General features: G+C 54.6%; 3 protein-coding genes across 19 annotated transcripts in view; 1 reads left to right on the top strand and 2 right to left on the bottom strand.

Annotated features, from left to right (window-relative positions):
• On the bottom strand, positions 1-9,652 carry CUNH9orf50 (chromosome unknown C9orf50 homolog). Of its 4 annotated transcripts, XM_032165372.2 has the most exons (8): positions 9,550-9,652; positions 7,804-8,501; positions 7,476-7,566; positions 7,256-7,372; positions 2,949-3,112; positions 1,217-1,379; positions 890-1,034; positions 1-232 (listed from the first exon to the last, which is right to left on the bottom strand). In XM_032165372.2, exons 2-8 carry the CDS (start codon positions 8,306-8,308, stop codon positions 125-127), a joined length of 1,293 nt encoding a protein of 430 aa, XP_032021263.1. In that variant the 5' UTR covers positions 8,309-8,501; positions 9,550-9,652; the 3' UTR covers positions 1-124. The 4 variants fall into 4 exon arrangements, with proteins under 4 accessions (XP_032021263.1, XP_032021264.1, XP_058301523.1 ...); XM_032165373.2 differs by lacking the exon at positions 9,550-9,652 and having other exon boundaries at positions 2,949-3,109; positions 7,804-8,450; XM_058445540.1 differs by lacking the exons at positions 1-232; positions 890-1,034; positions 9,550-9,652 and adding an exon at positions 2,397-2,618 and having other exon boundaries at positions 1,325-1,379; positions 7,804-8,450.
• Positions 7,946-22,858, top strand: NTMT1 (N-terminal Xaa-Pro-Lys N-methyltransferase 1). Of its 12 annotated transcripts, none has more exons than XM_058445542.1 (4): positions 7,946-8,054; positions 19,932-20,147; positions 21,311-21,563; positions 22,466-22,858. In XM_058445542.1, the coding sequence occupies exons 2-4, from the start codon at positions 19,986-19,988 to the stop codon at positions 22,720-22,722; spliced, it is 672 nt and encodes a 223-aa protein (XP_058301525.1). In that variant the 5' UTR covers positions 7,946-8,054; positions 19,932-19,985; the 3' UTR covers positions 22,723-22,858. The 12 variants fall into 12 exon arrangements, with proteins under 12 accessions (XP_058301525.1, XP_058301530.1, XP_058301526.1 ...); XM_058445547.1 differs by lacking the exon at positions 7,946-8,054 and adding an exon at positions 8,335-8,351; XM_058445543.1 differs by lacking the exon at positions 7,946-8,054 and adding an exon at positions 9,825-9,997.
• The window catches only part of ASB6 (ankyrin repeat and SOCS box containing 6), a 7,791-nt gene continuing 3,408 nt past the window's right edge, over positions 21,858-26,240 (bottom strand). Inside the window, exons 5-7 of one of the 3 annotated variants that reach the window (XM_058445541.1) lie at positions 25,824-25,910; positions 25,000-25,708; positions 21,858-24,587 (exon numbers count right to left, since the gene is read on the bottom strand). In XM_058445541.1, the coding sequence (XP_058301524.1) occupies positions 25,041-25,708; positions 25,824-25,910 (755 nt within the window). In that variant the 3' untranslated portion in view covers positions 21,858-24,587; positions 25,000-25,040. Of the gene's footprint in view, positions 25,709-25,823; positions 25,911-26,240 lie in introns of all 3 variants that reach the window. The other 2 variants (XM_032165375.2, XM_032165376.2) reach the window with 2 other exon arrangements.

Consider the following 26,240-nt stretch of genomic DNA (forward strand, 5'->3'; position numbering starts at 1 on the left):
GCTTGTGGTGTGAGACCTACTGGCAGGTCCCAGCCACCTGGGATGTGCCTTTATTTGTGGGGCAAGGAAGGACGCTCCTCATTGCCTGGCCCCTGTGTGCCCCTGGCCTTGGTCTCGCGAGTGTTCACCTCTGATCTGGCTGCAGTGTTGCGGAGGCCAGGAGGAGCTGGTACCCCTTAGGGCGGCCTTGCTTCAGGACCGACTGCAGCACCCGGTTGGGCGGGAGGGACTCCTAGAGTGAGACAGAGGACCAGCTGGCTGCTACCAGGACCTCGGGGCAGGGGACTGGGCTGCCAGCGGGATTCTATGCTGAAGCCCTGTTGGGCAGGTAGTGCTGTCAGCCCCATTTTAAAAGATGAGGAAACAAATGCAAGGTTGAGCACAGTGGCTCATGCCTGTAATCCCAGCAGTTTGGGAGGCCGAGGTGGGCAGATCACCTGAGGTCAGGAGTTCAAGACCAGCCTGGCCAGCATCGTGAAACACCATCTCTACTAAAAATACAAAAATTAGCTGGGTGTGGTGGCGGGTGTCCCCATTGCAGAGGTTGCAGTGAGCCAAGATCGCACCGCTGCACTCCAGCCTGGGCGACAGAGCAACACTCTGTCTCAAAAAAGCAAAGAGAAGAGAGGGGAGGGGAGGGGAGGGGAGATGCAGAAAGGAACTGTGATCGGAACCCAGGCACCTGGCTTAGAGCCACCCCTTGACTGCTGCCCTTTGAGGGAGATGCAGGAACACAGGGCGTGGCCACTGCAAGCGCCCACGGTGACTTGGCTCGCCGGGAGGTTCCACTTCCAGCCCCAGCCACCCCACCAAACAGGGCTGCTCCCGGGGCCAGCTGCCAGCAGGGGCTCACCAGCTTCTGGCTCTGAGAGCAAGACCATTTGCCCACCTGCTCCAGGTGGCCGTGGGGGTCCAAGAAGGCTCGGAGGCCGCTTCGCGGCCTCTGAGCAGCGGCCTTCTTCCATGAACAGAAGGGCAGGCTGCCGTTCACGGAGGTGTCCTCAGAAAGGTAGCCCTGTGGCTTCTGGCTGGACCTGGGGAGACAGGACCCCATGAGCTTCCTGGACTCTGAGACCCCGGCCCACCCATGGCTGGCAGGGCCCTTGAGGACCCACACTGGCAACCCGCCTGCTGCTGGGTGGCGAGGTCTGTAGGCAAAGGGGGTGGGGAGCCCTGGCAATGTCCGAGAGTCTCATCCCCTTCCCCGGAGCCTCACAGGCCAGTGCAGTCCCAGGACGAGGAGCTGGTCAGGGTCTCCTCCTTGGCCCCAGGGTATAGGGCTTTGGGCAAACTCTCCAGCCGTTTTCCCACACTCCCAAACATCCGCTCTGACGCCCCTGGCAAGGCGGCCTTCCGGTTCACAATGACGCTCTGTTGGACTGCAGGAGAGAGGGCAGGGTGAGATCTCTGCCCGGGAGGAGGGCACTGGTGCCCCCACCCTCTTTTCCTCCCTCTGGCAGGCAGGGCTGGTCAGAGCCCTGTCTCCATGGCAACCCCAGGCTCCCCAGCGCCTTCTGGCTGCCTCCAGAGAAGGCTTGGGTTTTAAAACCACCTGGCGTGACTGTTTCTGTTATACCCAAGCTGTGCCCCTGCGCACCCCCACTCACGCTGCAGCCGGAAGCGTGCCCCCTTTCTCGCAGTGGGGAGACCGCTTACCCCATCATAGAAATCCCAGAAACCACACTGAGAGTGCTGAGGGCTTCAGGGAGGGCTGGCTCAGGGCTGGGGGCTCTTCCTGTCCAACAGCAGCCATACGAGGTGGTCCAAGGACCCTGAATTCCCCAATGGCTGCCCCAGGGTGGAAAGGGCTGGGAAGCAGCAGGCTGGCCCCCACGTCTCCTTGGCACCCTGCTGGCCTGGACACCATGATAGCTCCTTATGGCCAGTGGGTGACACAGAATCATCTCCTGTATGCACCAACTGCTATTCACGTGAAATTGTTTCTCCTGGGCTTGTCCTGGCCTTGGAATCCCAGGAGGGGCCCGGGGGCACTCTGGCTTCTATTTGTGGCTCTGTGTCACCCACACAAGCCCATTCTGCTTCTGGGGCCTTGGTTTCCCCACCAAACATACAGAAGTTGGGCAAAAATCACAGCTTCTAACTCCAGCTTCCTGTGATGCTAAGGGGATTGCATCAGATCCCTCCCAAATCAGCGAAGGTCCTAGGTTTGCAGGGCATCGCCTACAGCTCGACCTTGAGGCAGACATTTCCTGAAACTGCACATAGTAGGTGCTCAATAAACAGGTAGAGGACGTTGACTGTTGGGGGCCCTGGGGGCTGCTGGATCCTGAGAAGAGGCTGGGCACACAGAAAAAGGTGGAGCTTGGTCAAGGTTATACCAGAGTAAGAACAGGGACTTCTCGCCTGCTTCTCAAAACACACTTCAGAAAACTCACTGGGAACTGCAAAACGGACACCATTACATCCAGGGTCTGGTGGCTCTTAGCTTCCTTGCTGGACCAGGCAGTGCCAACTGTCTCCAGGAGAGATAAAGTTTCCTCTTCCCGGCTTTTCTGGGCACCTCCTCAGGCAGGCTTCAAGGTCTGCCTTCATGGATGTCGAAGGAAGATGCATCCAATGGCATCTGGACCTCCTCCAGCCACTGTAGGCTGTGGGGACTGGGGAGGGGAGCAAGTGTGGGCTCCGGAGGCTCTGGCGACGGGTTTCAAGGTGGGCAGATACGGCGTATGGGAACCCCTTGGCAGCCAGCAGTCCAAGGTGCCGCCCGCGTTGGAACACCTCCACTGGATTCTGGACCCTCTACTTGGTCTTCGAAGGTCAACCTGACATCCTCCAGGGAGGCTAGTTCAGGCACATCCTCTGCAGGATCACTGATCTCTTGGCCTTTGCAAGCCAGTCCCTCACTCTGGGGGCCCAGAGCTACAGCCTCTCTGCCCTCCTGGCTAGAACTTTCCGAAGTCTCGAGGCTCCCCATCCTGTCTGCTTACCTGAGCGTCTGCGCTCCCAGTAGCGGAGCGTTGTGTCCTGCAGGGTCTCGTCAGCGAATCGCACCCGGAAAGGGCAACGCCGCCTGCAGGGCCTAGAGCCTTCCGCCAAGGGGTTGTGGGTCAGGGCAGCCTTGAGCTTGGGGACCTGTGCATCGTGGGGCCTGCTGAGAGAGGGGAGAGAGGCCTGTGCTCGAAGCCCCCCGCTGTACCCCAGCACACACCCACCAGCCCCAGACTCGCTGTGAGATCCTGGACGAGTGCCCTACACTGGTCTGTAAGAATGGATAACGCCAATCACAGCAGCCAGCCTTAACGGAGCACTTCCTACCCGCCAGGCAGGCTCCAGCACGCACATACACCATCCCACCAAATGCACACAGCCCCCACGAAACGCTGTTATCATTCTCATTTTATAGTTGAGGAAACAGAGGCACAGAGACTATTCCAAGGTCATGCAGCTGTAAGGCATGGAGGAAAGACCTGCATCCTGGTTCCAGAGCTGGCACCCTCGCACGTAAAGCAATTTGGCAGAGAGAATAAGAATGCCAGCCCAGGAGTCATGCAGTCCTGGGTTTCAGTCCTGACCCTTTTGAGCCTCAGTTTTCTTAGCTGTAAAATGGGAATCATTGTGCCCACTCTGCAGGGTTGTGAAGAAAGGAAATGGGCTGTAGAAGCATCCAGCCCAGGGTCTGCAGGACCCAGAGCAAACATCACTAACTGGGAGCTGTTTTTGTTTTTGTTTTTGTTTTGCTTTTGAGACAGATTCTTGCTCTGTCGCCCAGGCTGGAGTGCAGTGGCGCCATCTGGGCTCACTGCAAGCTCCGCCTCCCAGGTTCACGCCATTCTCCTGCCTCAGCCTCCTGAGTAGCTGGGAATACAGGCGCCCGCCACCACGTCCGGCTAATTTTTGTATTTTTAGTAGAAACAGGGTTTCACCTTATTGGCCAGGCTGGTCTCAAATGCCTGACCTCAAGTGATCCACTCCCCCTTGGCCTTCCTAAGTGCTGGGATTACAGGCGTGAGCCACCGCCCGCCCGCCTGAGCTGTTCTTATTGTAACTCTCTATCTCAATCATGCCCCATCCCAGCCACATGACCTTTGGCAGACTGTCGCCAAGTCTCCATTTGGCAGTTTTTTTTTTCCCTTTAAATTATAGGCACAATAATACCATCCTCCTGGGTTTGGTGAGTATCAAATGATTTACATGAGGCATCTAGGACATGGCCTGGCACAGGGTTTGGCCTTAATCAAGGGTATCTGTTATGTGTATATTTCATAGATAACATTGTTCCATTTATTGTTATTAATTTCAGCCTCAACCGGGTGTGGTGGCTCACGCCTGTAATCCCAGCACTTTGGGAGGCCAAGGCAGGCAGATCACAAAGTCAAGAGATCCAGACCATCCTGGCCAACATGGTGAAACCCTGTCTCTACCAAAAATACAAAAAAATTAGCTGGGCACGGTGGCATGCGCCTGTAGTTCCAGCTACTCAAGAGGCTGAGAATCACTTGAACCCAGGAGGTAGAGATTGCGGTGAGCCAAGATCGCACCACTGCACTCCAGCCTAGTGACAGAGTGAGACTCCGTCTCAAAAAAAAAAAAAAAAATCAGCCTCAAGGGCAAGGCTGCGGGAAGGCCTGCTTGACCCACCTATAGCTCTGTTATTGAGGAAGGTCATGGCTGACCGCTAGTATGCACATATTTATATGTCTGCATCTGTTCATCTGACCACATCTGTATGTCTGTGTAGATGCGGAGGGAATGCTTTTCATCAGCCCCCAAAGAGCCAAGCAGTTGAGAGATGTCAGGACAGTGCCTGGGTACATGCCTTGGGACCTAGTCATCCAACAGTTGTCTGCTCAGGAACCCCTGCTGTCTGCTGGCTGCAGGGCCAGGCAAAGGCATAACCCAGCTCTGCCCGCCTGCCTGAAATCTCAGCATCTCCACTCGAGGGCCACAGGAGCCTGTTCTGAGGCACCCCAGTGTCCCCTGCAGGGGGCCTACCAGGGAATCTCACACACAGTAAGGTGCTCAAGTATTTGCTCTTGAATGTGAAAGTCGGTGTTTGTCTTTGCTTTTGCTCACATTTGAGAGAATGAATTCCATACTTTTATTTATTATGTCTTGTGAGAAGTCATGTGTATATTTGGCCTGATTGGTTGAAAGTTCTGAGGTTGGTAAATGTGTTTCACTTTTTTTTTTGAGACAGGGTCTTGCTCTGTCACCCAGGCTGGAGTGCAGTGGCACGATCTTGGCTCACTGCAGCCTCAACCTCCCAGGCTCAAGCAATCCTTCCGCCTCAGCCTCCGGAGTAGCTGGAACCACAGGCATGCACCACCACGCCCAGCTATTTTTTTGTAATTTTTGTAGAGACAGGGTTTCACCATGTTACCAAGGCTGGTCTCAAACTCCTGGGCTCAAGCGATCCTCCTGCCTCAGCCTCCCAAAGCACTGGAATTATAGGCATGAGCCACCATGCTTAGCCATGTGTTCCATTTCTAGTTCCTACTCTGATCCATCAGGGGTATCTGCCTGGAGTACTGTGTGACGAAGGGTTCTGAGGCTCAGTGGGGAAATATGATCCATTAGTTATGTCTGCTGCGGGTATGAGATGAGGAAGAATGATATGTTTGTGATGTATTTACTCTCCCTGATCTTTAAACTCATGGGCAGTGCTGTTCACCCTTCAACCCTGCTTAAGCCTGGAGGAATTTTAACCTGGAGGAACTGTTTCTGTCTTCTTTTCCCCCTGTGTTAAAACTATGGTGTCTAGGCCCAGGTAGGTTCCATCGCCTGGGCTCTTCTCTTACCTCCATCCCTTATTTTTCTCCCAATATTCAACATATAGTAAAACCTAATAAAAGTTAGAGTAAGAAATGGACAAATGATGGTGGGATGGGTAAAAAGATGGAAGACTGGGTGGGTGGGTTGATGGGTGGATGGACTGATGGGTGAGTTAATGAAAGGGTCTGAATAGAACTGAACTATGAATGTATGGGTAGAGGGACAGATGCGTGGCTGGATGATTAACGTAGATGGGTATGTAGGTTTGTGGATGGCTTTATGACTGGATTAGCGATGGACAGTGTCCTGGGTTTACAAGTGGGTGGAAGGATTTGTAGATGTTTGATCATTGGATCAATGGAGGGATGGACAGAAGTGTGGGAGTTTTATTTTTTATTATTTTATTTTATTTTTATTTGAGACGGAGTCTCACTCTGTTGCCCAGGCTGGAGTGCAATGGCACAATCTCTGCTCACTGCAAGCTCCGCCTCCCGGGTTCACGCCATTCTCTCGCCTCAGCCTCCTGAGTAGCTGGGACTACAGGTGCCCGCCACCACGCCTGGCTAATTTTTTGTTTTTTTGTATATTTTTAGTAGAGACGGGGTTTCACCGTGTTAGCCAGGATGGTCTCGATCTCCTAACCTCGTGATCCGCCCGCCTCGGCCTCCCAAAGTGCTGGGATTACAGGCGTGAGCCACCGTGCCCTGCCGAAGTGTGGGAGTTTTATTTTTTATTTTTATTTTTTTTTTGAGACAGAGTCTCGCTCTGTCGCCCAGGCTGGAGTGCAGTGGCGCGATCTCGGCTCACTGCAAGCTCCGCATCCCGGGTTCACGCCATTCTCCTGCCTCAGCCTCTCCGAGTAGCTGGGACTACAGGCGCCCGCCACCACGCCCGGCTAATTTTTTGTATTTTTAGTAGAGACGGGGTTTCACTGTGGTCTCGATCTCCTGACCTCGTGATCCGCCCACCTCGGCCTCCCAAAGTGCTGGGATTACAAGCGTGAGCCACCGCGCCCGGCCGAGTGTGGGAGTTTTAGATGGATGACTGGCTAGCTGGTTGGCCAGGTAGATGAATGGATCCACTGGACACCTGATTCATGGGTGGGTGGGTGAGTGAATGTACGGATGGATGGAGTCATGGGTTCATGATAGATGAATGGGTGGACAGAAGGATGGATGGATAGATGGAGATTCATGAACAGGTTGTAGAAGACCTGGTTCATGGATAAGATGGATGCAAGGATGGATGGGTGAATGGGAAAATGAATATATGAATGGATTCGTGGATGAATTATGTGTTGGTAGAAGACCTCATTAATGGATGCGTTGATTCATTGATGAACTGGCGAACGAATCTTGAATGGGTTCTTAGAAGATCTGATTCATGGACAGACGCATGTAAGGATGGATGAATGGGTAGATAGGTGGATAAATGAATACATTCATGGGCGAAAGAGGAAAGAAAGGAGGAAAGAAATACCCCTTTCCTCCACTACCCTACCCTTATCCCGCCCATCACTCACTGGTTGGCCTTTCTGACAGTGGTGAATTGTGAGTGATCACCCTTCAGGGGCCCCAGAGTAGGTGTCTGCTGGAGCGAAATCTTCGTAAGACTATCCTGGAGTTGCGATGACTGGCCCCTTAAAGACAAACAGGCCACATCTGGCATGAGTGGCCAGGCTGTCCCGCCCTGGAAACATCGATGGCAACCCCGTCCCCACCAAGAAGCGGACTGACGCTTACCACACGTCTGGGAGGAAAGAACAGTGGGGACACCGCGGAGACCCTGGGCAGTGCTCTAACACACCCCTTTGATGTTGCGGTGCTGGGGATGCTGGAGCCAGGAGGAAACAGTTGTGAGCCTTGGCGGGGGAACGGTCCTTCCTAGTCATATGGCCTCGGGGTGATGGCAGACCAGCCCTCAAGGATGGGTTGCGAGGGCTCTGAGATACTCAGCTAACATTAGCATCCTTCTAGCCTGGGTGGTGGGGGTGGTGGGTGCCGGGACACAGGGGACCACCCCCCACCGGCAATGACTCGGGCCCGCCCCCCGGGCCCCGCGGGGCCTCACTCAGTGGCTCCGGCTCCTCGGCGCACTTCTGGAGCTGGTGCAGGAACTCACGGAACCTGCTGGGGAGGAGCTCTCCTAGGAAGGCGCCCAAGAAGTCGGGGTCCTCCCTGGCCACGCCCCTCCGGGGGCGTTCGCGCTCTCCAGGCCCGGGCTGCCTGGGCGCCGATTCCCGGGACGCGCCGGCCGACAGCAGGAGAGGCAGCAGCAGGGACCGGAGCAGCCCCCGCTTCCGCACGGCCCGCCAGGTCTCGGTGAGCAGGGCGGGCAGGCGCGGCGGGAGGAGTCCGACGCCCACCCCGGGCTCGGCGTCCCCTTCCGGCCACCACGCGGCGCCGCCCTCCGGGATCCTCGAGCTTTCGGAGCCTCGCGCGCCCAGGGCCGCTCGGAGCGCGGGCGGGGTCAGCTTGGGCAGCCGCGGGTCGCTGCTGCGTCGGAAGTCGCCGTCGCCAGGGAGCCTCTTGTGCGCCATCTCCTGGGCCCCTGGGCGAGGTCGACGCCGGAACATGCTTGGCCCCGCACTCAGCTCACCGCACCCTCAGCGCGCGTGGGTGGGGGGCGCCGGGTGAGGTGGGGAAGGCATAGTCCAGCCCCAGGCCATAGTGCCCCGGGCGGGGCAGCGCGGTGCGGGGTGAACGCCACCGGCCCGGCGGACAGCGAGTGGCTTCAGGAAAGAGCTCCCAGAGCCTCTGTTTCCTCACCTGAAAAACGGTGACAGCAAGAGTAGCCAACTTTGGCGGTTGCTGTGACGTTTAAATGAGCAAGTACATGCCAGTCTTAGAACAGCAAGCTCGGAACAGTGCCAGTCACGCTGGCCAAACTTACCCATAGACTAGCTGCCATTCTTAGTATTTAAAAGTTATTATTATTTAGGATTTAGTCCCAGCTCCACCACTTACTAGCTTTGTAACCTTGGCCAAGCCAATTAACTTCCCTCTGCCTTCCCTGGGGGCTCTGGTCTGCAGAATGGGGATAATAGCAGCACCTGCCTCTTTGCAGCCGTGAAATGGCATCACCGCTGGTAGAGAAAGCACTTAGCCTGCCTTGCAGTGTTCAAATCGTTTAAGCTGTTACCGTCATTAGCGCTCTACTGGGAATTAGGAAACCTGGAACCAGCTTGAGGGAAGAGAGACCTGACCAGCAGCCTCCCAGCCCTCGTGCTGCCTCAGAGACCCCTGGGTGGGGAGCCTGTTGAAAATACGGATGACTTACCCCCAGCCCCCATTCTGATTCAGTACGTCTCTGCTGGAGCCAAGACAGTTTTTTGTTGTTGTTGTTAAAGAGATGGGATCTTCCTAAGACGGGGTCCCGCTGTCGCCCAGGCTGGAGTGCAATGGCACCATCATAGCTCACTGCAGCCTCAAATTCTTGGGCTCAAGTGATCCTCCTGCCTCAGCCTCCTGAGTAGCTGGGACTACAGGCACACACCACCACAGTTGGCTAATTTTTGTATATTTTGTAGAAATGGGGTAGAATTTTTTTGTATTTATGTTGTGCAGGCTGGTCTTGAATTCTTGGGCTCAAGTGATCCACCTGCCTTGGCCTCCCAAAGTGCTGGGATCACAGGCATGAGTCCCCACTTCTGGCCAAGACACAGACTTTTAACAAACTCCCCCCTTGGGAGGCAGAGCCCCAGTCTTACTCCCAGCTCTGACACTGAGGGGTTTCTAAGTCTGCTTCCTCCCAACCACACCCCACTCCCAGATTGTTGTCAGCTCTGAGCTGGCTCTTGGGCAGTGTCACACTCACCCCGGTGGGCTTCTGGGTGGGGCCTGAGAAGGTCCTGTGAGTTTAAAGCTCTCTACAGGCAGGCTGTAGAGCCCATCTTCCCTGCCTGGTCCGTCTCCCAGCCCCTCCCGGCTGCCTCTGGGCCCCTTCAGGGTCATTGTGATCCGCCCCTCACCCCGGGCATCTGAGTAGCAGTGGGCACTGAGGCCTGGGGACTAAGGGTGGGGCTATTGTGCCCTGGATGCCCTGGCCGCAGCTACCTGGGGCACTGGGACTCTGACCAGGGCAGCCAGGCCTACCCCTTCCAGATCTGGGAGGCTCAGGCTGGGTGGCTCTGGAAGTAGAACTTCCACCCCAAGACCAGGCAGTCAGAATACAATGGACCTAGAAATGAACAGACCCTGAGAGGCACGGTGGCTCACGTCCGTAATCCCAGCACTTTGGGAGGTCGAGGCGGGCAGATCACGAGGTCAGGAGATTGAGACCATCCTGGCTAACACGGTGAAACCTCGTCTCTACTAAAAATACAAAAAATTAGCTGGTCGTGGTGGTGGGCGCCTGTAGTCCCAGCTACGTGGGAGGCTGAGGCAGGAGAATGGTGTGAACCCGGGAGGCGGAGCTTGCAGTGAGCCGAGACCGCAACACTGCACTCCAGCCTGGGTTAGAGGGCGAGATTCCATCAAGAAAGGAAGGAAGGAAGGAGGGAGGGAAGGAGGGAGGGAGGGAAGGAAGGAAGGAAGGAAGGAAGGAAGGAAGGAAGGAAGGAAGGAAGGAAGGAAGGAAGGAAAGAAAGAAATTAACAGACCCAGGCCGGGTGCGGTGGCTCACGCCTGTAATCCCAGCACTTTGGGAGGCCAAGGCGGGAGGATCATGAGGCCAGGAGATCAAGACCATTCTGGCTAACACGATGAAACCCCGTCTCTACCAAAAATACAAAAAATTAGCTGGGCGTGGTGGCGGGGCCTGTAGTCCCAGCTACTCAGGAGGCTGAGGCAGGAGAATGGCGTGAACCCCCGAGGCAGAGCTTGCAGTGAGCCAAGATCGCGCCACTGCACTCCAGCCTGGGAGACAGCGAGACTCCGTCTCTCAAAAAAAAAAAAAAAAGCAAAAAACAGACCCACTTTCAAGTCCATGGCCCGCTGTTTTGCTGTGTGATCCTGGAGAAGTATCTTCTTTCTTAGGACTCCCTGGGCCTTGTCACTGAATGTTGGCTGGGAGAGGGCCGAGGGGAAGCTCATAGTATCGTGAAGCTGGGGTGGGAGACAAAGGTCATTTACATGAGTATTTCACTGGTGTGGCATAGTTTCATAATTTGAAAATGAAGAAACGACTTTGTAATTCAGATAACAGAGTGACTCACTAGAGGACACGTCGCCAAAGATATATTCTATTTTCTGTCAATGCTTCTCACCAGGGATGGAGGGACATACTTTCCTGGAGAGCTACAATATTGAGTGGGGGAGGGAGATATTTTTGTATTTATTTAAAGGGTATGTGACTTTTTTTAATGGCTGAGAAACACCAGATTAACTAGACGGTTTCTTTTTTTCTTTTTTTTTTCTTTTTTTTGGAGACGGAGTCGCGATCTCGGCTCACTGCAAGCTCTGCATCCCGGGTTCACCCCATTCTCCTGCCTCAGCCTCCCGAGTAGCTGGGATTACAGGTGCCCGCCACCACGCCCGGCTAATTTTTTTGTATTTTTAGTAGAGACAGGGTTTCACCATGTTAGCCAGGATGGTCTCCATCTCCTGACCTCGTGATCCGCCTGCCTCGGCCTCCCAAAGTGCTGAGATTACAGGCGTGAGCCACTGCGCCTGGCCTAACTAGATGGTTTCTAAGGAGCCCTCCAGCCCTTGCACTCTGCAAACATTTATCAAGCAACTACTATGCGCTAGGATTGGGAATTCAGAGATGCCAGAGGCTTTGAGGTCAGGGAGCTGGCCAGTCCTGGGAAGGCCTTGGAGCGTGGGTGTGGGGAAGAGGCTTGCTCTTCTGTTGACAGGAAATAAGACGGCTGGATTTTTAGGCATGCAGAGCTTGGATCAGAGCTGCCCCCTGGCGGAGGATTCCGGACACCCCCACCGATTGAAATTGCCCAGGACCAATCCCTTTGCTTAGAGACACACAAAATGAAGCCTGGGAGAGGGGCTCAGACCAGGGGTAGCAGTTGTGACCTAGAATAGTCTAGAGGGGATGCCAAATAATATGCACATACACACATCCTGCAGACTCAATGCAGAAGGGGCTTTTTAGCATCCCCTTTCTCCTGTAGCTTTCAGCACATTTAGAGCAAACACACTTTAAGCACCTTCTGTGTGCATCGCCCAGAGGAAGGAACACCAGGATAGTATTATTATTATTTTATTTATTTATTTTTGAGACAGAGTTTCGCTCTTGTCACCCAGGCTGGAAAGCAATGGCGCGATCTAGGCTCACTGCAACCTCTGCCTCCCAGGTTCAGGCTGTTCTCCTGCCTCAGCCTCCGAGTAGCTGGGACTACAGGCATGCACCACCATGCCTGGCTAATTTTGTATTTTTAGTAGAGACAGAGTTTTGCCATGTTGGCCAGGCTGGTCTCAAATTCCTGACCTCAGGTGATCCACCTGCCTTGGCCTCCCAAAATGCTGGGATTACAGTCGTGCACCACCGCGCCCTGCCAACACAAGGATATTATTAATAGTATAGGAAAAATGAACTTAAGGTGAATATTATCATTATAACAGCTTCTATTTCCTGAGAACCCACTGCAGGTGCTGAGCTGAAGGTCTGACGTGCAATGTTCCACAAGTTTAACCCTCTCACAGCATCAGAAGTTCAGTAATTATTACGTTGCTCAACTTCTTCTTCTGGCAGGAGACTGAAGCTCGGAGATGTTAACAGGCTCTACCCACCTGCAAGCTCGCGTTTCCATCACTGCTGCCTCGGAGATAGCTCCAGAATTTCTTTGCACAGGAGGAGCCTAGGGAAGGGCCACGCTTTTGGAATGGAAACGTCATGGGCTTGTTTTGCTCATTTCAGTGGGAATCCCATGGCACTGCCAAAGAGTATTTCTTTTTATTTTATTTGTTTTTGGGGGTCGGTATTATTTTAAGATGCTAATGGAGATGGGTGGATTTGAGGACCAATGGCTTCTTTTTCCCTTTTTACTCAAAGCCCGCACAACACTCGTTTTTAGAAGTCCAGCCTGCAGCCTCCAAACGAACTGTTGTACGTGCTGGGGACGGGGAGAGGGCGACGCTGCGGCTCTTTTCAGTTCGGGAGGTCCTTCTAGATTCCCAAAAGTCAATTTAGTCAAGTTTTGAGCTGTAACCTGTGTTGGGCGCGGTGGCTCACGCATGTAATCCCAGCAGTCTGGAAGGCCGAGGTGGAAGCCTCACTGGAGGCCAGGAGCTCAAGATCAGCCTGAGCAACAGGGTGAGACCCCGTCTCTAATTTTTTTTTAAAGAAGTCAAATTAGGCCGGACGTGGTGGCTCACGCCTATAATCCCAACACTTCGGAAGGCAGAGGCGGGCGGATCACTTGAAATCAGGAGTTCGAGACCAGCCTGGCCAACATGGTGAAAACCCGTCTCTACTAAAAATACAAAAATTAGCTGGGTGTGGTAGCTCACGCCTGTAGTCCCAGGTACTCTGGAGGCTGACGCAGGAGAATCGCTGGAACCTGGGAGGCGGAGGTTGCGGTGAGCCGAGATCGCGCCACTGCACTCCAGCCTGCTTGACAGAGCAGGATTCTGTCTCAAAAACAAAATAAATAAAATAAGTTAAATTACTTTTGGAAAGAAGTCAAGTTAAATCCGGAGCCCGCGGGGGGGGGGGGCGAACTGAACTAGGGGGGTGGGGCCAGTCATGGCCACGCCCCTAAACGCCCGGAAGTGATGTTAGCGGACAAAGGCAGCGCGCGCAGCGAGCTGTCGCGTCTGGTCGTGGTCTGGCGGAGCTGCGGTTGGCTTGTGGAGTCTCCGCCGCCGCCGCCGCCGCCCTCCCTTCCTCTTCCCCATCTTCTTCTCTCGGTCTCGGGAGCCCCCACCCGGAGTGAGTAGCGCGAGGCGGTGCGAAGGGTAGGCAGCCGCCGGGAGAGGGGAGGCCGCGACCCCTAACTGCTTCGGCACCCTGAGGTTCCCCGGCTCGTCACGTGAGCCGGCGCGTGCGCGCGGGCCGGCACAGGCCCCACGTGCGCGTCCCCAAGAGGTCCACTGGCCGGACCTGGGCAGGGACTACGGAGCAGTCCATGGGTCGGGGTACAGGAGGAAAGTCAAGGCACTCAAAGCCCAGCCAGGGCACTCCCCCACCCCGGTCCCCAGACCGCAGCAAATCTCTTTCTCTGAGCCTGTTTCCTTCTGAGAAACAGGGATATGGAGAGCGCCCACTCGGAGGATGGATGGGAGGAATTGGTAAAATGCCCAGTTCAGAGCTTGGCACAGTTAAGTGCCCGTTGCACAGAAGTTGCTGTCGTATTTAACCTTGGGTCCCGCGCGAGCGCCAGCCCGACACAGGTGCAGCTCCAAAAAGACAGCCCGAGAGCCCTTGCGGCCAAGGTCAGCCTGTCTGCAGGGAGGCTGCCATATCGAAAAGCCCAGGCTTTGCTGCCCACCAACTGTGTGATCTCTCCCTCTGGACTTTGGTTTCTCCTCTGTACTATAAGTGATTGCCACAGCTGGTGTCAGAGACCCTGACAGCGAGGAGGGACAGTGTAACCGGTGGTTGTGGTGTGTAGAATTATTGCCCAGTGAGATGGGATGAGTTGGGAGGAACCAGGGCTGGTATAAGGAGCCTGGATTCCCTCCTTAATTCTGTTCTCGGCTTCGTGTTTGTATGTTTAAAGACACATCACTTCCTTTAGTGTGCTGGTTTTTCTCTATGTAAACTGAGGACTGTGCGGGGGTTGGAAGTACGCATGGAGTGTTTTGGTGGAGGCCGGAAGCCCTAGGATCACAAGGATAGCATCTAAAAGATCTCGGTGGGGGTTCTGTGCTTATAGGCAGAGGAAGCTCACTCCCCACTCTGGCTGATTTGCAGAGCTGTTTGAGTCTGCTGGATTGGCCACCCAGCATACCAGTAACAGTCCCCTAGGTGTGTCCAACAGTACAGCTTCTATGGCATTCTAAGGCAGTTTTCCCATTTGATCCTCATAGGGGGCAGAGTTGACAAGAATCTCATTTGACAGAGATTTCTAAGCTCAAGAGAGAGTATGTGCCTGGCACTGTGCCAAGCACTTTAAGCTTTTCATATGCACTTTTAATCACAGCCTTTCTGTAAAGTCGTTATTACTGTTCCATTTTATAGATGAACTGAGGAATGGTGAGGTTTAATGTCTTAATCTGTGCTTACACAGCAGGTGTGCAGAGCCAAGATTCAGATCTGGTTCATCTGACTCCATCAGAGCCTTTGTTAGTTTTTAAATGTATCCCCTGTTTTGTCTTCTTCCCTCCCTTTCTCACTTCCTTCTTTTTCTTAGAGCACTCTGCCATTTGCATGTGGCCTGCTGCTGTCCACAAAGATCCAGGGAGGATGGACTCTGTCCACTAGGCTGCTAGAGGGTGGAGGTAACTTTTAGGCAGGCTTTTCCGTAGAGACTTACGTGAGGAGGATGAGATGACTGCAAAAGTCTGCCGCTGACAGTTTCAGCACTATTTTCTTCCGTGGGTTGTGGGAGAAGAGATGCAGTAGCCTGGGTCTGAACACCTTGGCGGGGAGGAGGAGGCAGCAGCCAGGTGACCGTGAAGGATGTAGGATCACATTTACTGGCTGAGCAGGCATTTACCAGGCATGAGGGGTTTCTCTTCCTCTCTGAGCTAGCCTAGAGTGCACACAAAGCCAGTGTGCTCCTGGCCGCCACCCCCCGCCCAGGCCCTGCAGCCACATATGGCATCTGTGCTCTGGAGCAGAGTGTAGCAGGACCTCCTGCTGTTGGCCGACCGACCTTGCTGTTCCCTCGGGCTCTTAGGGACCTCTCCTCCTGCCCCACTCCAATCTGGACACTGGGAGGCAGAATGTAGCCAGGACCCCAGGAATCCCGTTTATTAATGAATCAGCTGTTAGGGCAAAAGTCAAAGTCAGGCTTGCTATTTCCCGGCCAGGATGTGCCTCCCCTGGCTTGTTCCCAGAATTTGCGTGTAAGTGGAATTCTTGTAAATTAGATTATTCAGGGGACCCTGACATTTAAAGGAATCATGTTACAAGGCTTTTGGTAAAGCACAGAATTATATTGTCGGTAGCAGCCTTCAGGCCTTCAGTATTTACCAGTTCTGAATGGTTGGACTTTTGTCTAGGATTTTCTTAGGAGTGGAAAATGGCTATAGCTGCACAAAGCCCATTCTTGCATTATTTGGCAACCAATTAGTCAACGCCCACCTGGTATCAGGCACTGGGCTAGTGGTATACAAGGTAATGTCTCTACCCCCAGGAAGCTGCATGCTGGGAGAGGAGACGGATGGAGTCCAGCCTGGTACGTGTTTGCCCCCAGATTTATTCTGTTCATTTGACCAGAGGTGAACTTTCTGTTGAATATTTGTGTTTCATGGGATGCAAGAGAAGCATGGTGATAAATCTCAAATGTTGCCACTGCTCTCAGGAGCTCTCCGGCCAGGCGAGAGATAGAACTGAATACAAAACCTTCAGTTTCCCAAGTTGGGCGGTGAGAGGGAGACAGGCTTGCTCTCGCCGTGCTCCAGTCTGAATGGGAGTTGTGCCAGCATGGTGTGGAAGAGTAGTAGTTCGTTTTTTAAACTTTGTCTTTAATTTTCCCAGCCACCAAGTGTTTTTTGTTTTTTGAGACAGGGTTTCGCTCTGTTGTCCAGGCTGGATTCAAACTCCTGGGCTCAAGCAGTCTTCCCACCTCAGCCTCCCAAAGTGCTCAGGTTATAGGTTATAGGTTATAGAGTAGTTTTGAATGCCATCCTCTCTGAGTGACTGATGGAGGGCTGTGACATGGTTGCTCTGGTGCCTGCTGGCAGAGGGGCAGACAGCCCACCTGACCTGGTCCTTACTCCATCAGACCATAGCAGCCACCAAACCCAGCTACATGGCGACATTCAGATTGGTGGCCCTTTTTCCTGTCAGCCACCCTGGCACATCTAGCAGTCTTGAGGATTGGCAGGTCTGGTGGGAAGAAGAATTCATTCTTCTTCTTCTTCTTTTTTTGACACAATGTCTCACTCTGTTGCCCAGGCTGGAATGCAGAGGTAGGATCATGGCTCACTGCAGCCTTGACCTCCCAGGCTCAAGTGATCCTCCCACCTCAGTCTCCCTATTAGCTACTAGAATGCGTATATTTTTGATAGAGATGGGGTTTCTGAGCCGTGGGCTTCTTTCTCCTTCCAGCGCTGTTATTCCCAGTGCTGGGACACCAGTGTGGGAGCTTTGTGGTCAGCTTGCGGGGAGGGTGTTATGTGCAATATTTAGAACTAAGGTCCTCCCCAGCCTGTTACCCCAAAGGGCTCCCTGACTGGTGAAGTGATTGCTGCCTTTCTTCATTGTGGCCCAAACCCTTGTGCGTGAACAGTAAAGTGAGGGGTCAGTCTGCGAGCGGATTCAAGAATCTGAAGAGGGAAGCCAGGTGCAGTGGCGTACGCCTGTAATCTCAGCTACTTGGGAGGCTGAGCAGGGAGGATGTCTTGCGCCCAGGAGTTTGAGGCCAGCCTGGGCCACATAGTAAGACCCCATCTCAAAAAAACAAGAATCTGAAGAGAGGTTTAAGCAGGCTTCTCTCTAGGCACAGCCAAAGGGTTCTGCTAAGGGTGAAAAGACCCAATCATGGATCTAAGAAGAACCCCGTTGCATCCGTTAGAAGTATTCTTGAGCTGGCTGGCCGGGGTGGGCCTGCTGCTTCTGGAAAGTTCCTTCTCTTTCAGGACAGGTTCAGAATATAGTAGTGCAGAATATAGTTCTGGGGCCAATAACAAATTTGACCAATGAAAAATCTTGGCTGGGTGCAGTGGTTTCTGCCTGTAGTCCCAACACCTTGGGAGGCCGAGGCAGGTGGATCGCTTGCAGCCAGGTGTTTGAGACCAGCCTGGGCAACATGGCAAAACTCCATCTCTACAGAAAATACAAAAGTTAGCCGGGTGTGGCGGTGTGTGCCTGCGGTCCCAGCTACCCTGGAGGCTGAGATGGGAGGATCACCTGAGCTATACTCTAGTCTGGTGACAGTGAGACCCTTTCTCAAAAAAAAAGAAGAAAAGAAAATTCTCCAGCTTGTCTTGTGTTGAGTTTCCCTTCTCTTTCCTCATAGTTGCTTCCCGAAGGCCTCGTGCTCCTTCTCAGGGCGTTTTCCCATTTCCCCCTGACCACTTCTCTTGAAGCCCTAGAATGTTCCTGGGTCTTAGGGTTTTAAGCTTTGAGTTGTGTTTGAGGACTGTACCCGAGTTCCATATGTGGACTCTTCCGTGTTGACCCTGTAGCTCCAGGGGTCAGGCAGACAGTCTTGGACCTACAATTTGTCAACTTTGGCGACAGGCATTTGCTAGAAGCCCCTGCTCTCCTCGTGTGGAGGCAGCACCTGCGAGGCAGTGAGCTGCAGCTCCAGTCAGCTGCGCTTGTTCCACTGAGGGTATTTTCCCTTTACCATGGGTTTATCAGGATGTAGCAGCTGCTGCTGCTGGGATTCCTACCTCCTACTGTTGCTGTTTGTCCTGTGACAACCAGCACGGCCACTGCCATTCTCACTCTGCCTCCATTAGGTTAGGCCTTGGCAGTGTGGGAAACACATCAGCCGAGAGTTGGTGCCCAGCATGCACTCGAGGCCGCCCTCATCCAGGCCCCGTCTGCCTTTCCCAGCTTACCTTCCACACTGTCTTCCCCCGCTCCACTCTCCGCCCTCTGATGGCCCACGCTGTCCCACGGCTGCTCCCTCTGTCTGTGCCCCACCCCCTCCAGCACTCCCTGTCCTTGGCTGCCCAGCTTGGGCTGCCTCCTCCAGGCCGCTGCCCCTGTCTGCTGTTGGGAGAGGATTCCTCTGCCCTTTGAGTTTCCTCAGCACTTTATGGTTCTGTGAGAATCCTTATTTTTCTGCTGTGTATTTTCTTTCCCTTTGTTCTTTGTTTGTCCTCCTGGACTAGAGCTCTCTGAGGTCTTGGCAAGCCTCACAGTAGCTAGAACAGCCCTAAGTGTGGTGTGCCTTGGTGCACTGTGCCTATGGGAAGCTTATGGCAGGCTGGCCGCCCGTGGAGCGTGGAGCCGCCGAACTGTCATCCCTGTCCTGAAGGGCGAGGTGGGCCTGGGCTCTGCTGCCAGGACCCAGCTGAGGCTTTCTAGTTCCCTCTCCTTCTACCATGGCAACTGTCTCCTCATCCCCCTGCCGTCTCCACCGCCGCCAGCAGTCTTCAGAAGCGCCAATCTTCCCGGGCCACTCTCTGTTGGGCCTCAGGGTGGTTCACTCATTGCTCTGTAGGATGCAGTCGAAACTGCTAGAGTTGACTGTGAGACCAGGAACTGGCAGCCGCGAGGACTGTCTGTCCTTCCCTCCAGGAGCAGTGCCATCACCCTCCACCTACTGCGCTTATTCTTGCCCATCCATCGGTTTCAACTTACGCGTCCCCTCCTCAGGGATGCCTTCCCTCGTCCCCGCACCCGAGTCCACTTCCTCCCTCCGTGCTCTGCTGGCACTGGCGCTTCTCCTCTGCAGCCCTCCCTGCAGGTGTGGTTGTGTCTGTAGAATTGTTTTCTGCCTGGCTGTCTGCCTGGTTCACAGCCCAGTGCCTGGCACAGAGTCCCCACTCCTCGTTAACGGAGGACTGGACCCCACCGTGAGTTGTTGCTGTGCTCTGAGCCAGAGAAAGGGAGGCGTGGAAACTTCCCTGGCCCTCAAGGGACTGCTGGTGCTCTCTGCTTTGTGGTCGTTTTTTATTGATCAGGGTTTTCTGTGCCCAGAAGCCACTGAGTCAGGTGTCATATAGAGCATGTCAAGAACTTGAAGCCAGGCCAGGCACATTGGCTCACACCCGTAATCCCAGCACTTTGGGAGGCCAAGGTGGGAGAATCTCTTGAGGTCAGGAGTTCAAGACCAACCTTTGTAACGTAGTGAGACGCCATCTCTACAAAAAATAATCAGCCAGGCATGGTGGCACACAACGGTAGTCCTAGCTGCTCCGGAGGGTGAGGTGGGAGGGTCTCTTGAGCTCTGGAGTTGGAGGCTGCATTGAGCTATGATCACACCACTGCACTCCAGAAAAAATGAAAATGTAAAAGAACTTGAAGCCAGGACTTGGGGCGGGTGCTCTGAGTGCAGAAGACAGAAGATGCTGTTATCCAAGGGGTAGAAGCAGATTTGGGGACCCTGGACTTCTCTCTGCACTTAGCAGGATGTGTGACTCCTGTGTGAAGCCTGGTGTGAGGCCGGCCCTCTGCCCTGGGGGCCTTCCTGCCGGGTCCCTGGCCCGCTGACTCACACCCCCTTCCTTACCCAGGAGAGTCGCGGTTGCTGATCGTGGTGCTTGAGCAGAGCCGTGGTTGGTGACAGCATGACAAGCGAGGTGATAGAAGACGAGAAGCAATTCTATTCCAAGGCCAAGACCTACTGGAAACAAATCCCACCCACGGTGGACGGCATGCTTGGGGGGTATGGCCACATCTCCAGCATCGACATCAACAGCTCCCGGAAGTTTCTGCAGAGGTTTTTGAGGGTAGGCAGGTCTGGCGTGCTCTCCAGGAGAGGTTGTGGCTCTGGTGGCACTGCCGAGTCCATGTGGGGTGCCACCTTTTACACATGTAACACTGCAGGGTCGTTGGCTATCTCTTGGTACCTACCCCAAAGCCTTGAGGAGCTGGGCTGGGTGGGCACAGTGGGGTAGCTTCTAGATTGTGGACTTAGCCTCAAGGGTACCAGACAGGAGCTGGCTGTTAGGCAGAATTGAGGTGCCCGAATTGGGCAAACTTCTCTTCAACTGTTGGGTTTTGCCAGGGATGAAACCCTTGCTCTCCTGCCATGTCTACGGATGTTTGGGCTAAGGGTGTTGGCTATTCTGGATGTAGACTCCTAGTTACGTGCCATGGTTTCCACCCTCTGCTCCACCGCCAGCCCTGGAACCCCCCACCTTCTTGTCTCATGGCTGGCACTGGAGGCTGCTGTTGGCCACCTGCTCCATCCAGTGCCTCCCCTCCCTCCGCATTCCCTCTCCGCACCCTTGTTCACCCGTTGCCCCGCTTCCATTCTCCCCGTTCTTCTCTGCCGTTGTTTACCTGGAGACTCAGGAGAGATTAGTACACCTGTTCCAGTTATCACCTTTAAGTGGAAATTAGCTTTCATTTAGAAATGTGTGGCCCAGGGCAGGGGCAGTGGCTCACTCCTGTAATCCCAGCCCCTTGGGATGCCAAGGTGGGAGGATTGCCTGAGCCCAGGAGTTTGAGACCAGCCTGGGCAACAGACGAGGCCCCGTCTCTACAAAAAATACAAAAAAAAAAAAAAAGAGTTGGGCATGGTGGCGTATGCCTGTAGTCCCAGCTACTTGGGAGGCCGAGGTGGGAAGATGGAGGATGGCTTGAGCCCAGGAGTTCGAGGCTACAGTGAGCCGTGATCCCACCACTGCATTCCAACCTGAACAGAATGAGATCCTGTCTCTACAAAAACTTTCAAAGATGAAGGACTGTGTGGCCCAGCAGTGTTTCCTCCCACGCTTATCCCCTCGACTCCGTACAAGCTGGCAGCCAGCACAGACCTCCCTACCAGTGCTCAGCTTGTGCGGAGTCCTGGAATCCTGACTTGAGTCTAAGTCCTAGGGCTCGTGAGGAAGGGCCCCACGTGTGGCGACAGGGTCCCTCTGATAGGTTATATGCCTCTGCTTTTCAGGAAGGCCCGAACAAGACAGGAACGTCCTATGCCCTGGACTGTGGAGCTGGCATTGGAAGGATCACCAAGCGGCTGCTCCTGCCGCTGTTCAGAGAGGTGGATATGGTCGACATAACAGAGGACTTCCTGGTTCAAGCCAAGACCTACCTGGGGGAGGAGGGCAAGAGGGTGAGGAACTACTTCTGTTGTGGGCTCCAGGACTTCACCCCGGAGCCGGACTCTTACGACGTGATCTGGATCCAGTGGGTGATAGGTGAGGGTCCCGCTGCCCTTCCCTGCCCCCCTGTACGTCTCCTGCCACTCGGGTTCCCCATAAGGTGTCGGGACCAGGGCTTTGCACTCCTGCAGCAAGTGGACCAGTGAGGATTCCCCAGTCCCCCCAGGCCCACCCCCACCCCGTACTTCCCAGGACCGAGGGACAGGGTCGGCCTAAAAGGCAGATTTCTTCCTTCTAGGTTTTGTTTCAGTTGAATACCTGCTACCATCCATTTGGGTGCAGTTTTTTGTTGAAAAAATTTTAATGGCCAATAACTTACCGCATTCAAAGTGAGAGTTTTACAAGGGTTTTATTTTTAATAAGATGAAAAGTTAAGCTTTGTGTCTAGCCCTGCACCCTCTTAGCCTAACAGCACAACTCGAGCGCTGTGCCCTGGGCTGCTGACCTGGCGGCAGGCCACTAGCAGCAGTCAGCCACCTCCTGAGGCGGGCAGCACAGGCCTGCTGTGGACACTCTAGGTCTGGCCTTGTATTTGTGTGGTCTCAGAAGCCTTTGTGGGGACTTCTAGTGTAGGGAAGGCAGTCTGTCCGGGAGCTCCTGCAATGCCAAACTCTTAGCCCAGGTTCACTCCTCTGATCCAAGCCTGGCAGGGTGGGGCATCATGATGTGTAGATATCAGGCAGGACTTGGAAGTCACCCCGTCAAGTTCAATTCTGGCTTAATGTGTGTCTTTAGGTAGATGACCTCTGAGCCAGTTTCCTATTCTATGAATTGGGGTTTAGTGAATCTCTCGGGACTGCTGAGAGCCGGTGAGGCCATGTGTGCACACAAAATGCTGGGCACAAATGAGGGGCTCAGCGGGGCTGAGAAATACATCCCATCCAGTGGCGACATCCGCTTGCATCGTGCCCTGGTAACCTTGCCTCTGCCCTCCCCAGGCCACCTCACCGATCAGCACCTGGCCGAGTTCCTGCGGCGCTGCAAGGGCAGCCTCCGCCCCAACGGTATCATCGTCATCAAAGACAACATGGCCCAGGAGGGCGTGATTCTGGACGACGTGGACAGCAGCGTGTGCCGGGACCTTGACGTGGTCCACAGGATCATCTGCAGCGCAGGCCTCAGCCTCCTGGCCGAGGAGAGGCAGGAGAACCTCCCCGATGAGATATACCATGTCTATAGCTTTGCCCTGAGATGAGCTGGGGCTGGCAGGAGAAACTGAGGAACCACAGTCCTGGTGGGGGGAGCCGGCAGCTGGGCAAGATCTAGGTGCCACACTGGCAGTTCGTGAGTGTCGAGGCACCACTAAATATAGCTGTCTGCCGTCCACTCATTATGCGGGCTCTTCTTCAAAGGCAAGGTGGGACCCGGTGGGGAGGGTGCTGTTGAACCAGCGGTGAGGCAGGAGCCCAGGCCCTGCTCTCCTTCGAGATGGGATTGGGTGGAAGGGGCTCCAGGGCTCCGGATGCTCCCCATGTGGGAATAGGGTGGTCACATCAGTAGCCGATTCCCTGGGCCTCCAGCCCGGCCTTCCAGCCATGGGCCTGGCTGCCTGAAGAGGAAGGAAACCACCTCCAACTTGGTTGTTGGGGACTTGAAGACTTCAGTGTGGTCTTTACCTAGGGGAGGGACAGAGCTGGGCTGGTGGAGCCCATGGGTGCCACCTGATGGTGCTGTGTTGGGGGTGCTCACGTGCCAAGTCCTGCTTGGCAATGGAGACCTGGGGCCCTTAAAGTGTTACAACAGCCTGCAGCAAGGGAAATGCCCCGTAGCCTCACTCTTCTCTGGGCTTGAGGCTGCTCCTTGGCAGGCATTTAAAGTAAAAAATAAAATGGGGCCGGGCGCAGTGGCTCACGCCTGTAATCCCAGCACTTTGGGAGGCCAAGGCGGGCAGATCACGAGGTCAGGAGATCGAGACCATCCTGGCTAACATGTGAAAACCCGTCTCTACTTAAAATACAAAAAAAAAAAAAAAAAAAATTAGCCGGGCGTGATGGCGGGCGCCTGTAGTCCCAGCTACCCGGGAGGCTGAGGCAGGAGAATGGGGTGAGCCCAGGAGGTGGAGCTTGCAGTGAGCTGAGATTGCGCCACTGCACTCCAGCCTAGGTGACAGAGCAAGACTCTGTCTCAAAATAAAATAAAATGGGGGCCGGGCACAGTGGCTCATGCCTGTAATCCCAGCACTTTGAAAGTCCGAGGCAGGCGAATCACTTGAGGTCAGGAGTTTGAGACCAGCCTGACCAACATGGCGAAACTCCGTCTCTACTAAAATACAAAAATCAGCCAGGTGTGATGGTGGGCACCTATAATGCCAGCTACTCAGGAGGCCGAGGCAGGAGAACTGCTTGAACCTGGGAGGCAGAGGTCGCAGTGAGCCGAGATTGCACCATTGCACTCCAGCCTGGGTGACAGAGTGTCTCGAAAGAAAATAATAATAAAATGGGACCTCCACACTGTGGAGGTCCTTGCCAGTCTAGAGTGGTGCTTCTTTGCAGGGACTTGGAAACAACCCCCTAAACACAGCATCTCCTCACACCTGCCCCACCCCCTTCCTTACCGGCTGCTGTGGGAGCCTCTATCCTGAACTGTGGAGGGGTGGGGCGGAAATTTTATACAAGGACCTTGTTAAGGCCAAGAAAGTTTAATCTTATAATATAAATAAATCATTTAGTAACCTCAGCTTATCCCCAGAGGTGTTTACACAATTCCCAATGACCAATGCAGCTTGGAAGGGACTGAGGCTCGCAGGTGGGTGGCACAGTCGGCTCATCGGTGGCTCCAAAGTGAGCCCCTCACAACAGGAGACACTTCAGAGAGGTATGTCCCCAGCCACGCGCTCAGGATTGCTTTTTAGCAGAAGTCATGGTCGCTGAGGCCCTGGATTTGGCAAAAACACAGCTGCCAGCAGAGCACATTTCTGGTAGGTGGGGCCACGGCTGACCTGGCCCCAGAGCTACAGGAGCAGGCAGAGGCCAGCTTGGCTTTCAACACCATGAAACAAGCCTGTGGGGCCCTTAGTGTCTTCTCCCGCAGAGCTCACCAGAAACACTTCTGTAACAGAACCTGGAAGGAAAAGGGGCAGGGGTGGGGCCTTGGTGGCACCGCATAGGACATGCCCCAGGCTGCTTCTCCAGCTGCACTGCCACGTGCAGCCAACAAGAGCCCCGCAGCCCTGGGGATGCTGAGGCTTGGTCCTTCCCAGCTTCTGCAAATGCCCTGGCACTGCCCTCCAATTCAGAGGGTATAAACATCAATCCAAGCCCTGTTCCTCTTTCCAGCATGGGGGGGACTTGGAGTGCCGCTGGAGGGAAGGGGGCAGTCTCTCTGGAAGAACCAGAGCCGCACCCTTCACCACTGGGGTGATCACAGCCTCAGGCTCTACCTGGCTGCCTTTTCTCATGAAGGATCCCGTCTCATCTCCCAGATCAAAAAGACCCTCCTCTAAGGCTGCCCCAGGCTCTACCAACAGGCTGACCTGAGCTGCCCATGTCCCCCATTCCTGTAGCCTGAGACCTGTCAGATATCATCTTCCATGGAGCCACTGTGCTCACTAAGGAGGTACCACTTCAGCCTGTCAGGCAGAGGCAGGGCTTTGACCTTCACATCCACAGGCCACGGCTGAAGGTAGCGCCGGATGGCCACACGGCACAGGTGCTTGAGGGGCGGGGGATAGCTCTCCAGTTGCCTCAAGGAGAAGTGGAGGGCCTGGATCTTTTCCGCCAGGCTGCCCACAGGGTGGATATCGAAGTTTTCGGGCAGCTGGAGTTTCTGAGAGTTGGTCACCATGAGATCCAGGACAGTCTCGGCTTTGCGCAGGAGGTCCGCATGGCTCTCGTCTTCCGTGCAGCCTGGGTGGGAACAGAGCCTCTCAAAGATGATGTGAAAGCCAGACCAGCAGGATGCACCGTGCAGGGAGCAGTTGTAGGCGGCTCCGGACTCCAGCAGGAAGCGCAGGAGAGGGAAGTGCAGTTTAAAGCTCTTGAGGCAGATGTGGGTGAGGGACTCGTGGGCCGGGCACTCGCTGGGGTCGGCCCCGTGTGCCAGCAGCAGCCGTGTGACTTGGAAGCAGAAGCGGTTGATCATCTGGGCTTCCTCTTTGTCCCCTCCCACGGTCTCACCAAGCAGGAAGATGATGCAGGTGAACACTGTGTCCCCATCTTTGGTGGTGGCCTTGACGTCTGCCCCTAGAAGAGCCATAGAACAAGAGATGCTGGGAGAAGGCCTTCAACCCTGGCAAAGCAACAGCACACATTGAAGGGGCGGGTGAGAGGACGAGGCCTAGGAGCACGCCAGCCTCACCTCCTTCCAGTAAGAGCCGGATGTTCTCAGTATTGTGGATCTGCACCCCGTCGCTGCTGGCCAGAGCATGGAGCAGAGCAGTTTTTCCTAGGGAGGGAGGGAGAGCGAGGAGGAGCAGGAGGCCAGGAAGCCCAGGTCAGAGCAACCCAGAGGAGGTGGCAGAAATCCAGACACTCAAAAAGGATCAGAAGATGAACTTTCAGAGACAACTCTCAGCTCAGGTGAGGGCTGAGGGTGACGGGCTTCTGGCCATTCCTTTTCTTTTTTTTTTTGAGACGGAGTCTTGCTCTGTCACCCAGGCTGGAGTGCAGTGGCGCAATCTCGGCTCACTGCAAGCTCCGCCTCCCGGGTTCACGCCATTCTCCTGCCTCAGCCTCTCCGAGTAGCTGGGACTACAGAGACGGGGTTTCACCGTGG

The sequence above is a fragment of the Hylobates moloch genome, unplaced genomic scaffold (genome assembly GCF_009828535.3).
Source record: "Hylobates moloch isolate HMO894 unplaced genomic scaffold, HMol_V3 SCAFFOLD_10, whole genome shotgun sequence".
In the NCBI taxonomy this organism is placed as follows: Eukaryota; Metazoa; Chordata; class Mammalia; order Primates; family Hylobatidae; genus Hylobates; species Hylobates moloch.